Source organism: Salvelinus fontinalis, chromosome 18 (assembly GCF_029448725.1).
Source record: "Salvelinus fontinalis isolate EN_2023a chromosome 18, ASM2944872v1, whole genome shotgun sequence".
Classification (NCBI taxonomy): domain Eukaryota; kingdom Metazoa; phylum Chordata; class Actinopteri; order Salmoniformes; family Salmonidae; genus Salvelinus; species Salvelinus fontinalis.
In genome coordinates, this window is record NC_074682.1 from 43,688,764 (window position 1) to 43,704,196 (window position 15,433).

The 15,433-nt window shown below is 46.5% G+C and overlaps 2 protein-coding genes across 4 annotated transcripts in view; one reads left to right on the plus strand and one right to left on the minus strand.

The window, feature by feature from the left end:
* The window catches only part of LOC129815601 (dnaJ homolog subfamily C member 11), a 42,635-nt gene extending 41,628 nt beyond the window's left edge, over nt 1-1,007 (minus strand). The window contains exon 1 of the mRNA XM_055869561.1: nt 900-1,007. Coding sequence (XP_055725536.1) covers nt 900-974 — 75 coding nt within the window. The 5' untranslated portion in view covers nt 975-1,007. The remainder of the gene's footprint in view (nt 1-899) is intronic.
* Nucleotides 1,008-2,370: 1,363 nt separating this feature from the next.
* LOC129815605 (calmodulin-binding transcription activator 1-like) overlaps nt 2,371-15,433 on the plus strand; it is a 109,005-nt gene continuing 95,942 nt past the window's right edge. For all 3 annotated transcript variants that reach the window (XM_055869567.1, XM_055869566.1, XM_055869568.1), the window contains exons 1-2: nt 2,371-2,479; nt 12,707-12,802. In XM_055869567.1, coding sequence (XP_055725542.1) covers nt 2,455-2,479; nt 12,707-12,802 — 121 coding nt within the window. In that variant the 5' untranslated portion in view covers nt 2,371-2,454. The remainder of the gene's footprint in view (nt 2,480-12,706; nt 12,803-15,433) is intronic.

A 15,433-nucleotide genomic window follows, 5' to 3' on the forward strand; every position in this document is an offset into this window, starting at 1 on the left:
TTGTATCTTTATTGACCTTTCATTTCAATCTTTGCACTGTCTCAATGCACACACTGTCATTCCAAAACACTCACTCCATAATTTGTTCACTCACACATAATATGCACATACATTTATACTGACTCTACACACCCACACACCCACATACAAGCCCCACTTATATATCCTGTTTCCTGGTCCCATTACCCCTATTCATAACTATCTCCATCACTCCAGTATCCCTGCACATGTAAATATGATATTGGATCCGATTTTTAAAAATATTTCCTGTATGCTTACTTACTTACTTTAATGTGTATTTCATATTTTCTATTCTTATTTCTCATGTGTTTTTTATAGTAATACATTGTTATTGATTATTGCAATGTTCGGTTTTGAGTTTGCAAGAAAGGCATTTCACTGCATGTGACATCAAAACTATATAAAGAAAAGAAACTACAGGTTATTTATCTGTGCACCAGGGGACATACACACCTCCGAAGAACCATGTAACACCAGCAGTGACAAATGAGTAAACGAGAGCCAATGCCCGTTGGCCCTGTTTACACTGTATATCTAGCTAAATGCCGTAACGTTAATCGCAATGGAAATCTGGGCTCCTAACAGCGAGTGTCACATCTTATCAATTTAGCGAACAAAACAATTAACTGATAATATTATTCGACTACTGCCTTTGTTGTCGTCTCAAGAAACAATATTGACAGGTAGCTACGTCTGACAGCTATGTCTGTCTTGCAGCATCCCTCGAGTCGATGTGATGGGAGTGATGGACCGACCGGGCGAATGTCATCAGCTGTCTCGCCGAACGCGATGCCCAATCGAATACGTGTTGAACATTACCGTTACAGTGGGATAAAAGGTTTCAACGAGCACATTATGTAAATACACAAACACCTTACCTCTTTCCTGACGTTGAGAAGAGAATAATAGTCTTGGTTATCCAACTCTAATTCATCGTCTAAGGCCGCCGCCATCTTTGCGCTGGTTCAGCCCCGCCTCCTTCCCCTCCCATACCAGTGTTCTGTGTGCTCATTGGTCTGTGCGTGTCTGCACTAGCGCCGCTGTGTGGCCAGGCGGGCTGCAGACATCCTGTCATTGAAAACAGTATATCAAGGTGAAAGTGTGTGCTGTCCATGGTTCTGAAACTTCTAACGTAGCCTATGTAGTGATAAAGGGACTGCCAGGGCAGGGCTTGAGTTTACCATGCGACAAAAAGCTCTACATCAAATGCCATAAACCCTTTGACAGAGGCATTTATATAGAAAGAGTGCACAACAGCTCTACCTAAATAGGGTTACTTAAGCTATTAGTTTGAGCCAGGCTTCTTCCTGTTCCTTCCGTGATTTGCATTTAGTGGTTGCCTTGTGGGAACGTTTTATATTTCTCATTTTCCTTTATGATTCTATGACACACCTTTACGCAACGTTTAAAGGTTGCGTTGCCGCACTGTGTTTGATGGCAGTGAGTGCTGCAGGGCATGGGTGATCATTACCAGTAACGGCTGCAGTTAATGATGACAGTAGGCCTAGCAATTCAGCTTTGGCCACTGGCGTGGAAATATTTGAACCAATTACCCTTGTAGGCTTACATGAACCAAAACAATGATGTATGTTCATTAATCTGTTTTTTAATTAAACAAGTTATTTATTCATGAATTGGCTCCTGATTGCTTGATAGGTCATAGGCTAATACAACTATCTCACAGAAAGACCTGAGAGAGATGCAAGGTTAAAGACCGATTAGGCCCTTGCTATCGACCTGGGCTTGGAATTAGAATGAAGCACTCATGTGTCTCTGTAAATAATGAAAATTAATTAATTGGATTTCACTTTATTTCCTGAATAGAATCAGTTTTAGTGAAATAGGCCTAGACTAGCCTGGTTGCCTTCTCTGTTCATCTATTTCCCAAATGACAGGAGAGGCAAGGAGTGGAATGTTATCTAACAATACTGGTATCCAGACTAGGCCTAGACCAGTAAAAAGGAAGAAACTGCGTGTTGTTTACAGAAATACTTATGTTTGAGTTGGCCTCATAAGTCATTGTGAACCCATTTACAACAACGACCTGCAATCATAGTCAGTAGGCTATCAGAGGGCTTTGGCAGATGTGTACTGATGGCGGAATTTGGTTGTGTCTCCTCACATCGCCTCTGTGGCTGAGAGAGAGAGAGAGAGAGAGAGAGAGCGATTGAGGGCGGAGACAAAGTTAGCTAGATACAAAACTGGAATGATGGACTCACACAGAGCAATATGGATTCTGCGAGTTCACGAGGCATCACCGAGGAGCCCCTCTGTCAATCATCACTCCTCTAACCAATAGAGTAGCTGTGTTGAGCGGGCTCGCCCATTGCGCCCCGCCCCCCTCCTTGAGTTGTCCTCGCCGTGCACGCGCGTGGTCCCCCCCAGGTCGCGAGGAGGAGGAGGAGGAGGAGGGATGAGGCGCGCGGAGGGGAAATGGCTGCCGAAAACAAGCCGGAAGGTAAGAGAGAAATAAGGTGATGATTCTGTGGTTGTTGTTGACCTCGAAAAAAGGGAGAGCGAGATAAGACGTTGGATTCAGGTAAGGGGATGGAGGAATAGAGAGATGGAGGAGCTTTCCCCTTTTTCATCTCTCGCTCTCTCCCAGTCCTGTCCTGTCCTGAAAACACGGACACTGAAGCGATGCTGAGATAGGCTACAGGCAGCCACAGACTTCAGCTCGATGACAAACGGTTACCGAGAGCAGGTTTGAAAATATGGGGATATAATGCAAACGAGTGTCTTTGTTTAGATACAGTACGTGAGAATGTTGTTTTCTTCGTTGCTTTGCGTGTCAGCGTCTCCCCTGGGTAGCAGGTTTACGCGGCTGAGCGTAACAGGATCTGAGTGGTTGTGAGAGCTTCACGCTGGAGGAATTCAGATGCTTTCTCAGCTCAGGCATCCCACACACACACGCTGGTAAAGCACGAAATCGTCCGTGTATCATCTGTGGTGCGATTCCTCCTCACGCACGCAACCCCGCAGTCTGTGCGGTCAGCCACAATGTGATGTTGTTTTTTACACGCTGTAGACGATGGAGAGTTGATTGATTATGATTATACGCGGAACATACTGCAAGGCGGTCTGAAGAGCGTCTGCTATATGCCATGCCAGTATTATAGGAAAACAATACATTGATTCCAAATAATTAAAAAACACACTCACCTAAATCCAATGACATGGTGCAATTTTTTTCTTCACGTTGAATTCAGGACAGTTGATAACTCAACCAAATGTAAATCAAAACTAGACTTTGAACTGACTAACATCTGTGACCAGTGGGCCAAGTCTTTCTCTTCTGTTGAGGAATTCCCTGAAGGTAGATTTCACTCCCTGGTGTGAATGAGATACACAACAACAGAGGGTACTTTGTTGTCAACATCTTTCTTGCTACTATTCATAGTTAGTGTGTCACGAAAGAAAGATAAGCATTGTGTGTTTGTGTTTGTGCATGCAGCATACTTGCATACTTGTGTGTGGGTGGGAGCAATGTGTGCCAATAAAGTGATTTTTGATCTAGCTACAGCATCATTGTATATCCTGGGGATATACACTGAGTGTACAAAACATAAGGAACACCTGCTCTTTTCATGACATAGACTGACCAGGTAAATCCAGATAAAAGCTCTGATCCCTTATTGATGTCGCTTGTTAAATCCACATGAATCACTGTAGATGAGGGGGAGGAGACAGGGTAAATGAGGATATTTAACCCTTTAGACAATTGAGACATGGATTGTGTATATTTGCCATTCAGAGGGTGAATGGGCAAGAGATAAAAAAGGAAAGTGCCTATGAACGGGTATGGTAGTAGGTGCCAGGTGCACTGGTTTGTGTCAAGAACTGCAATGCTGCTGGGGTTTTCACACTCAACAGTTTCCTGTGTGTATCAAGAATGGGGGCAAAAGGGGCGGTGCAGCTCAATATTAGGAAGGTGTTCCTAATGTTTGGTATACTCAGTGTCTTTTGTTGGTCATAGTATCTGTCTCTCAACCTGCACTGTAAGCTGTGATCTTCAGTGCCACTCAACTCCCCCTCATTACTGATGCCTGGAGGAATAGATCCAAGTCCATTTGAATTAGAGAACAAAATAATTTGCATGTTTGAACATGTCATACCCTTTACATTGATGTTATTTAAGAAATTATAGTGAATTTAAAGGCAGACTTAATAATATGACATCATCATACATTATAACAGGGTTCTATAACAAATAAGAACATTCTAAATTCCCAATTTTAGTCTACCATTTAGGAATGTCCACATTGCATTAGGGAAGAGACAATGTCATTTTTGGATGATTTAAATTTAGCTGATGTTGATAAGACGCCTTGCTTTGTATGATGATGTGATATTGCTTACTGGCATTTCCATGTAAAAGGACCCATCAGCACCAACATGTGAAGTTTATAGGAGCATGTCAAATTGGGTGTCAAATCAAAGCTAAGAGCCTATATCCATATATATATATATATATATATATATATATATATATATATATATATATACATGCATATACATTTTTAAGATCTACTCTAAAGATTAGGACTAAGCAAATCCTTTGATTTCTGGTCAAACAGATGGAAAAGGGGTCTTTGACTCTTAAGGAGGTGACCCTTTTTTTTTAAATTTTGCCTAAAATGACATACAAGGATATTCTTGATATTCTTGATACCATTTTAAAGGAAACACTTTGAAGTTTGTAGAAATGTTAAATTCATGTAGGAGAATATAACACATTAGATCTGGTAAAAGATATTACAAAGAAAAAAACTTGAACAACATGTACAAGAAAAAGTCTTAAAAGGTTCACTACATGACCAAAAGTATTTGGGCAGCTGCTCATCGAACATCTCATTCCAAAATCATGGGCATTAAATTGGAGTTGGTGCCCCCTTTGCTGCTATAACAGCCTCCGCTCTTCTGGGAAGGCTTTCCACTAGATGTTGGAACATTGCTGCGGAGACTTCATTCCATTCAGCCACAAGAGCATCAGTGAGGTCGGGCACTGATGCAATTAGGCCTGGCTCGCAGTCTGCAATCCAATTCATCCCAACGGTGTTCGATGGGGTTGAGGTCAGGGCTCTGTGTAGGCCAGTCAAGTTCTTCCACACCAATCTTGACAAATAATTTGTGAATGGACCTTGCTTTTTGCATGGAGGCATTGTCATGCTGAAACAGGAAAGGGCCTTCCCAAACTGTTGCCTCAAAATTGGAAGCACAGAATTGTTTAGAATGTCATTGTATGCTGTAGCGTTAAGATTTTCCTCCACTAGAACTACGGGGCCTAACCTGAACCATAAAAAACAGCCCCAGACCATTATTCCTCCTCTGCCAAACTTTACAGTTGGCACTATGCATTCGGGCAGGTAGCGTTCTCCTGTCATCCGCCAAACCCAGATTAGTTCGTCGGACTGCAAGATGGGGAAGCGTGATTCATCACTCCAGAGAACGCATTTCCACTGCTTCAGAGTCCAATGTCGGCAAGCTTTACACCACTCCAGCCGATGCTTGGCATTGCGCATGGTAAACTTTGGTTTGTGTGCGGCTGCTTGGCCATGGAAACCCATTTCATGAAGCTGCCGACGAACAGTACTTGGGCTGATGTTGCTTCCAGAGGCAGTTTAGAACTCAGTAATGAATGTTGCAACCGAGGACAGACAATGTTTACGCCCTATGCTCTTCAGCACTCGGTGGTCCCGTTCTGTGAGCTTCTGTGGCCTACCACTTTGCGGCTGAGATGTTGTTGCTCCTAAACGTTTCCACTTCACAATAACAGCATTTACAGTTGACCGGGGCAGCTCTAGCAGGGAAGAAATTTGACGAACTGACATGTTGGAAAGGTGGCATCCTATGACGGTGCCACATTGAAAGTCACTGAGTAAGGCCATTCTACTGCCAATGTTTGTCTATGGAGATTGCATGGCTATGTGCTTGATTTTATACGCCTGTCAGCAACAGCTGTGGCTGAAATTAAAGAATCCACTAATTTGAACTTAATAATGGTGCCAGGGGATGGTTGCCGTTTTATGGGCTCCTAACCAACTGTGCTATTTTGTGCGTTTTTTCACATTGTTTGTAACTTATTTTGTACATAATGTTGCTGCTACTGTCTCTTATGACCAAAAAGAGCTTCTGGACATCAGAACAGCGATTACTCACCTCGAACTGGACGAAGATTTTTCCTTTAATGAGTCCGACGCAAAGGATATACCGCTTCTCCGAGACCAGGCCCAAATCCCCTTCCTTCGCTTGAAAAAAATATGCAAATACAGGGGGCGGAGATCAGGGTGCCTTGTGAGAATTCGTCGGCAAGTGGGTAACCCGCCTCTACCATCCGTTCTAATGGCCAACGTGCAATCACTATCTACCAAGAGAGTTTACATCTATATTTAGGCAGAGTAACTCATGATAAGCTGTATACCACCTCAGTCACCAGCTTTGTCAATAAGTGCATCAACAATGTTGTCCCCACAGTGACCATTCATACATATCCCAACCAGAATCCATGGATTACAGGCAACATCCACACCGAGCTAAAGGCTAGAGCTGCCGCTTTCAAGGAGCAGGAGACTAATCCGGACGCTTATAAAAAATCCCGCTATGCCCTCAGACGAACCATCAAACATGCAAAGCATCAATACAAGACTAAGATTGAATCCTACTACACCGGCTCTGACACTCGTCGGGGCAGGGCTTGCAAACTATTACGGACAACAAAGGGAAACCCAGTGACGCAAGCCTACCAGACAAGCTAAATGCCTGTATGAGTGCACCAGCTGTTCCGGACGACTGTGTGATCACACTCTGTGATCAAGACCTTTAAACAGGTCAACTTTCAAAAGGCCCGGCAGACGGATTACCAGGACGAGTACTCAGAGCATGCGCGGAACAACTGGAAAGTGTTTTCACTGACATTTTCAACCTCTCCATGACTGAGTACGTAATACCTACATGTTTCAAGCAGACCACCATAGTCCCTGTGCCCAAGAAAGCGAAGGTAACCTGCCTAAATTACCGCCCCGTAGCACTCACATTGGTCAAGAGTTTCAAGTTCCTTGGTGTCCACATCCCCAACAAACTCTCTTGGTCTAAACACACCAAGACAGTCGTGAAGAGGGAACGACAACATCTTCTCCCCCTCAGGAAACTGAAAAGATTTTGCATGGGTCCCCAGAACGTCAAAAGTTTAACAGCTGCACCATCGAGAACATCTTGACCGGTTGCATCACCGCCTTGTATGGCAACTGCTCGGCATCCGACCATAAGGCACTACAGAAGGTAGTGCTTACGGTCCAGTACATCACTGGGGCCAAGCTTCCTAAGCATAGTCACTTTACCCCTAACTACATGTACAATTGATCTCGACTAACCTGTACCCCAGCACATTGACCTGGTAGCGGTACCCCCTGTATATAGCCTTGTTATTGTTATTTTGTTACTTTTTACTTTAGTTTATTTAGTAAATATTTTCTTAACTCTATTTCTTGAACTGCATTGTTGGTTAAGGCCTTGTAAGTAAGCATTTCACGGTAAGGTCTACACCTGTTCTATTCGGCGCATATGGCAAATAAAATTTGATTATTTGTTTGAAAAGATATCCACATACATTCTATATACAAAAGTATTAGAAATACATAAAAACACAATGTTGAAGTAAAGACCCCTGCCAACTAATATCAACACTTATATTTCATTTTGGAGAAATTATTTGCCTGCTGTAAGTTTAAGATATGTTGTCTTGTGATTCTGTTACCAAAAAACCATTTTCTAATTGCTCTCACTCATGAGGAGGAAAAATGTATGAAAGTTCACAGAAGTTGTCACGATGTTCGTCTGAGGAAGAATAATTAGACCAAAGCGCAGCGTGGTACGTGTTCATGATGTTTATTATAACCTGAACACTGAAACAAAAAACAAAGGTGGAACAAAATGCAACAGTTCTGTCAGTTAATCACACAAAACAAACTACCCACAAAACCAACATGGTAAATGGCAACCTAAATAGGCTCCCCAATCAGAGACAACGAGAAACAGCTGTCTCTGATTGGGAACCAATTCAGGCCACCATAAACCTAGAAGACAATACAAGACAATATAAAGCCTAGACAATACAAAAACTAAACAAACCACACTTGTGACACCCTGACCTAACCAAAAAATAAAGAAAACAAATATAACTAAAGTCAGGGCGTGACAGTACCCCCCCAAAGGTGCGGACTCCGGCCGCAAAACCTAAAGATATAGGGGAGGGTCTGGGTGGGCATCTATCTGCGGTGGCGGCTCTGGCGCGGGACGTGGACCCCGCTCCACCTTAGTCTTGGCCCACTTCGGTGGCGCCTTTGGAGCAGGGACCCTCGCAGCGGGCCCCGGACAGGAGGGCGACGCTGGCGGCTCCGGACAGGAGGGCGACTCTGGCGGCTCCGGACACGAGGGCGACTCTGGCGGCTCCGGACACGAGGGCGACTCTGGCGGCTCCGGACACGAGGGCGACTCTGGCGGCTCCGGACACGAGGGCGACTCTGGCGGCTCCGGACACGAGGGCGACTCTGGCGGCTCCGGACACGAGGGCGACTCTGGCGGCTCCGGACACGAGGGCGACTCTGGCGGCTCCGGACACGAGGGCGACTCTGGCGGCTCCGGACACGAGGGCGACTCTGGCGGCTCCGGACACGAGGGCGACTCTGGCGGCTCCGGACACGAGGGCGACTCTGGCGGCTCCGGACAGGAGGGCGACTCTGGCGGCTCCGGACAGGAGGGCGACTCTGGCGGCTCCGGACAGGAGGGCGACTCTGGCGGCTCCGGACAGGAGGGCGACTCTGGCGGCTCCGGACAGGAGGGCGACTCTGGCGGCTCCGGACAGGAGGGCGACTCTGGAGGGTCCGGACTGGAGGAAGACTCTGGAGGGTCCGGACTGGAGGAAGACTCTGGAGGGTCCGGACTGGAGGAAGACTCTGGAGGGTCCGGACTGGAGGAAGACTCTGGAGGGTCCGGACTGGAGGAAGACTCTGGAGGGTCCGGACTGGAGGAAGACTCTGGAGGGTCCGGACTGGAGGAAGACTCTGGAGGGAGGAGACGCAGAGACAGCCTGGTGCGTGGGGCTGCCACAGGGCCCACCAGGCTGGGGAGACCTACAGGAGGCCTGGTGCGTAGAGGAGGCACCGGATAAACCGGGCTGTGGGGGAGCACTGGAGCTCTGGTGCGCAGCCTTGGCACCACTCCTCCAGGCTGAATGCCCACTTTAGCCCGGCCCCTCCAGAGTGCAGGCACAGGTCGAACCGGACTGTGGGGGAGCACTGGAGATCTGGTGCTTACCGCTCGCACCTCTCCATTAGGCTCAATGCCCACTTTCGCCCGGCACGGGCGGAGCGCAGGCATAGGACGAACAGCACCCTCCCAGCGCCCCGGAGACACAGTATGCAGAGCCGGCGCAGGATACCCTGGGCCGAAACGGCGCACCGGAGACCAAACACGCTGAGCTGGCACAATCCGCCCTGGCTGGATGCCTACTCTCGCATGGCACTTGCGGGGGGCTGGCCTATAGCGCTCCGGGCTATGAGCTTGCACTGGCGACACCGTGCGGTTCATCGCATAACACAGTGCCTGACCAGTACTACGCTGCTTCCGGTAAGCACGGGGAGTTGGCTCAGGTCTATCACCTGACTCCGCCAATCTCCCCGTGTGCCCCCCCCAAAAAAGAATTTGGGGGCTGCCTCTCATGCCTGCTGCGCTGCCTTGCCTCATATCGCCGCCTCCAGCTCTTCTTTCGGGCGGCGATATTCCCCAGCCTGTCTCCAGGGTCCCTTACCGTCCAATATCTCCTCCCAAGTCCAGAAGTCCTGAACCCTCTGCTCCTCCATACCACGCTGCTTGGTCCGTTGGTGGTGGGTAGTTCTTTAACGATGTTCGTCTGAGGAAGAAGGATTAGACCAAAGCGCAGCGTCGTACGTGTTCATGATGTTTATTATAACCTGAACACTGAAGCAAAAAACAAAAGTGGAACAAAACGCAACAGTTCTGTCAGGTAATCACATAAAATAGAAAACAACTACCCACAAAACCAACATGGAAAATGGCAACCTAAATAGGCTCCCCAATCAGAGACAACGAGAAACAGCTGTCTCTGATTGGGAACCAATTCAGGCCACCATAAACTTACAAACCCCTAGACCATACAAAATCCCCATAGATAAACAAAAACCCTAGACAAGAAAAACCCTAGACAATACAAAAACTAAATAAACCACCCTTGTCACACCCTGACCTAACCAAAAAATAAAGAAAACAAATATAACTAAAGTCAGGGCGTGACAGAAGTAACAAACAGTGGTAGACCTACCAATTAGTTAGTGTTTGTTTCTGAATTCTTAAGTGGTTAAAACTCATAATTCTGTTACCAAATCGGTAACGGAATTACTGCAATTGTATTGGCTACAATGGGAAATCATAATAGTCACAAACCACAGTTGGTTCCTCTGCTACTGTTCTCCCTTCCACTGGCATGCTGTTATGTGCAGCTCATAACTGTTTTTTTTTCTTTCTGTCGTCTGGTCGTCAAAGACAGACTGTAAAAATAGTCTGGACAAACCCTCCATCTCACTCTCCCTCTCTCTCTCTCTCTCTCTCCCGTTAATGTCACCTCTCCTGGCTCTTACTGAACCCTACCATGACACCATATGAGGTTGGTGGCACCTTAATTGTGGATGACGGGCTCGTGGTAATGGCTGGAATGGTATCAAATACATCAAACACATGGTTTCCATGTGTTTGATGCCATTCTATTTGCTCCGTTCCAGCCATGATTATGAGCCGTCCTCCCCTCAGCAGCCTCCACCTACCAGATATTCCCTTTCCATTTACCATAACCAGCATCCTCACCCACTGAGCACCGACCGACACCGGACGTCCATGGACGTTGAAAGTAGTTGACATTTGTTCAGTCCGCCCTGACTGGACCAAATCTGAACCAGTCATAGTGGTCTATGTTTCACAAGTTTGCACAGCACAGTACAGTGGAGCACAGTAGAGAACAGTACAGTGGAGCACAGTAGAGAACAGTACAGTGAAGAAAAGTACAGTAGAGTTCAGTACAGTGCAGTAAAGCACACTAGAGTACATACAGTATATTGTACTGTACTCTACTTAACTGAACATATCTACTTTACTGTACTCTACTGCACTTTGCTCTACTGTGCCGTACTGTGATGTCCAAACTCTATGATTGTTTCAGATTTGCCCTGGTCTGGACCAACTAAATGTGGTCTTATTTAGGGATAGAGCTCACTACAATAATAGCCAGTCTTTAGAATAACACCCAATAATAGACAAAATAAGAATATTACATATTTCTACCTTTTGTGTACTTATTCAGGATACATCACCTTGAAGAGAATGACATTCATATCCAGAATGTATTTTACAACGGGCTTTATCTTCAATGGGGTCGCTAGAAGCCTAATTGTAGGACAGGCAGACAGACAAACACACAGACATAGAGGGGGACAAACATAAATGCAGACAGACACACTCACAAACATACGTAGCATACAAAGCTACAGGCTTTATGGAGGCCGTGGGTTGAGAGTCCCGTTGCGTAGAGAAACTCCAGCAGATCAGAGAGGAGGAGCCCACAGGCACATAAACATGGAGTACCCACACCTCGCTACATGCACGCACGCAGGCAGGCATGCAGGCAGGCATGCTCATCCTTGGATGCCTGAAAGCCACTAGCAATGTCTTGTTGCTCTACTATCTGACTTATGTAAAGCAAGGATGCTACTGCAATATACACTGAGTGTACAAAACATTAGGAACACCTTCCTAATATTGAGTTGCACCCTCCCTTTAACCCTCAGAACAGCCTCAATTCGTCGAGCAGGGAGTACAAGGTGTTGAAAGGGTTCCACAGAGATGCCCGCCCATGTTGACTCCAATGCTTCCCACAGTTGTGTCAAGTTGGCTGGATGTTCGTTGGGTGGTGGACCATTCTTGATAAACACGGGAAACTGTTGAGTGTGAAAAACCCAGCAGCATTGCAGTTCTTGACACACTCAAACCGGTGCGCCTGGTACCTACTACCACGGCACATTCAAAGGCACTTCAATCTTTTGTCTTGCCCATTCACCCTCTGAATTGCACAAATACACAATCCATGTCTCAATTGTCTCGAGGCTTAAAAATCATTCTTTAACCTGTCTCCTCCCCTTCATCTACGCTGATTGAAGTGGATTTAACAGGTGACATCAATAAGGGATCATAGCTTTCACCTGGATTCACCTGGTCAGTCTATGTCATGGAAATAGCAGGTTCCTAATGTTTTGTACATTCAGTGTAGATCAAGCTATAAATTAGAAGATGGCTGCTCTTACTGTTTGAATGGAAGAATGGATGTCACTAACTCGACCATAATATGACCACTTCTTACTGTAGTAAGTCTGTATCATAGCAACGGTGACCAGGGAAACAGGGAAATGAAGAGATGAAAACAAAGCAGAAGTAGAAGTTGTTGAAGCCAATGGTCACTCCTCTAGTATGGATGGAGTTTGTAATAATAGGAATATTCTGCCCAATTTCTCATTCTTTCTTCTCTTCATCCTATCTATCTATCTATCTCTCTCTCTCTCTCTCTCTCTCTCTCTCTCTCTCTCTCTCTCTGTCTCTGTCTCTGTCTCTGTCTCTGTCTCTGTAGGGTTGAAAAGGATAAGGAATCCAGAGCGGATGATTAGAATCGCCGTGGGATACACAGGACATGCCCCTCCGAAGAGTGATGACACTGACACCAACGGTAAGGCAAACACACTCAAACACGGCATCACAGGACCCAACAGACGTGTGCTGCTTTTTGTAGGACGAGGTGACTGTGTGTTGAAAAGCCTTCTGGCTAAACAAGCTGGCAGCCGAGGCCTTATTCTCATCAGCTCTGTTACGAACCTCTTGTGGACAGATGTACTGTACATAAACGTAACTGGTACTGTAGAATCTGTCACTATCCTATGGGATGCATGAGATAACAAGCAGCATTAGCTCTAGGTCTTGGTTTTTCGTCACTCCCAGATCCTAATCAAGCATCTGACCAAATTATCAGAGATTTTAGTTCTGGGTTAACTGAGATTACTCTGTTACAGATAATACACACATGCACACACTCACACACATGCACATTAACACGCACACACACACACACACTCTAAAGTGAGTCTCATTCTCATTCAGCTCTGTTACAGATCATGTTTATTCATGCGTGCCGACGCAGAGCAGTGTGTGTGTGCGCACTCACACACACAGAGCTTATTTTAGGAGCAGAAGCTCATTGTCATGCCTAATCAATGCACAGAGCACTATCTATCCATACGGCATGGATCAGTGTTACTGGTGCTGAGAGAAACAGACCGTGGCTGGTTAAGAAAGAGCTGGCTTTAACTGAGATGTATGAGAGAGAGACAGGGCGATCAAAGGTGTTTTTGTGTGTGTTTGTGTGTGTGTGTGTGTTTCTAGTTCTTGTTCTAGTTTGGTGTGTGATTGTATGTCTATTTGTGTATCTGCATGTTTGTGTGAGAGAGAGAGAGAGAGAGAGAGTGTGTGAGTGTGTGTGTGTACACACACGGGGTGAGGGCCGGGAATATCTGTAGTGTTAAGGGGAGCTATAAAGGTGATGAGTGCTTTGATTGGTTATTGATCCTAGAACAGGACAGCCATCCTAGTGTGTGTGTTTGAGAGGATGCCCAGAAACGGTTTTTGTGGGGAGGTTATTGATTTGTACTGTGTGTTTGTACTCTCCTTGTCTGCTCTCCTGATCTGTCCTGAGATACAACAGGGACAGGAAAGGACAGAGACAGGAGAGGACAGAGCAAAAGAGACAGGAGAGGACAGAACGACAGAGACAGGAGAGGACAGAACGACAGAGACAGGAGAGGACAGAGCGACAGAGACAGGAGGTGACAGAGCGACAGAGACGGGAGGTGACAGAGCGACAGAGACAGGAGAGGACAGAGCAACAGAGACAGGAGAGGACAGAGCAACATGAGAAGACAGAGTGACAGAGACAGGAGAGGACAGAGCGACAGAGACAAGAGAGGACAGAGAGACAGGAGAGGTCAGAGAGACAATGATAGGAGAGGGCAGAGAAACAATGACAGGAGAGGACAGAGAGACAGAGACAGAGACACACCAGAGCCCAGGGACATGAGAGGACAACGAGACAGAGACAGGAGAGGACAAAGAGACCAGAGAGGACAGAGAGACAGAGACAGGAGAGGACAGAGACAGGAGAGGACAGAGAGACAGAGACACACCAGAGCCCAGGGACATGAGAGGACAGAGACAAGAGAGGACAAAGAGACCTGAGAGGACAGAGAGACAGAGACAGGAGAGGACAGAGACAGGAGAGGACAGAACGACAGAGACAGGAGAGGACAGAACGACAGAGACAGGAGGTGACAGAGCGACAGAGACGGGAGAGGACAGAGCGACAGAGACAGGAGAGGACAGAGAGACAGAGACACACCAGAGCCCAGGGACATGAGAGGACAGAGACAGGAGAGGACAAAGAGACCTGAGAGGACAGAGAGACAGAGACAGGAGAGGACAGAGAGACAGACAGGGACAGGAGAGACAGAGAGAGAGAGGTCAGGGACAGATGGAGCGGGGGAGGGACTGGGGAGGAAAGAGGAATGGTGAGGGACAGGGGGAGGAGCAGAAAGGGAGGCTAAGGTTGTTGGTTTGAGAATCAGAGGGGAAGGCTTGGGCATGGAGGATGAATGATTAATTTTCTTGAATTGTTTGGTTGATCGATCGGTCATACCAACAATTCCTCATGTCCCAGCATTCTCTCTGTTGTGGCATCCCAGCTGAGGATGACTTGAGGAAAGGTTTATCAGCAGAATCATGAATTAGCATGCACGCCCATCCCTCTATCCCTCTCCTCATCCACCCTTCTTCTTAATCTCCTCTCTCCCTGTCTTTTCCTTCCTTCCCCATTTCTCTGCCTCTTTTTGCACGCACATCTACCCCAAACTCTTCCCCTCCTCTCTCTCTTCTTCCTTCCCCTCTATCTCCCTCTATCTAGTTTCTGTGCAATGAGCCTTTCTTTCACATTAATTTTATTTAGAAAAGGGGGACATATTACATTTCTCCTCAGTACTGGAAGAAATATTTGTATTTATTTAACACCCCTACTCTTACAATAAGTGACATGGGATCTTTAGTGACCACAGAGTCAGGACACCGTTGAACGTCCCATCCAAAAGACAGCACCCTACACAGGGCAATGTTCCCAATCACTGCCCTGGGATACTTTTTTGACCAGAGAAAAGAGTGCCTCCTACTGGTCCTCTAACACCACTTCCAGCAGCATCTAGTCTCCCATCCAAGGACTGACTAGGACCAACCCTGCTTAGATTCAGAGGCACGCCAGCAG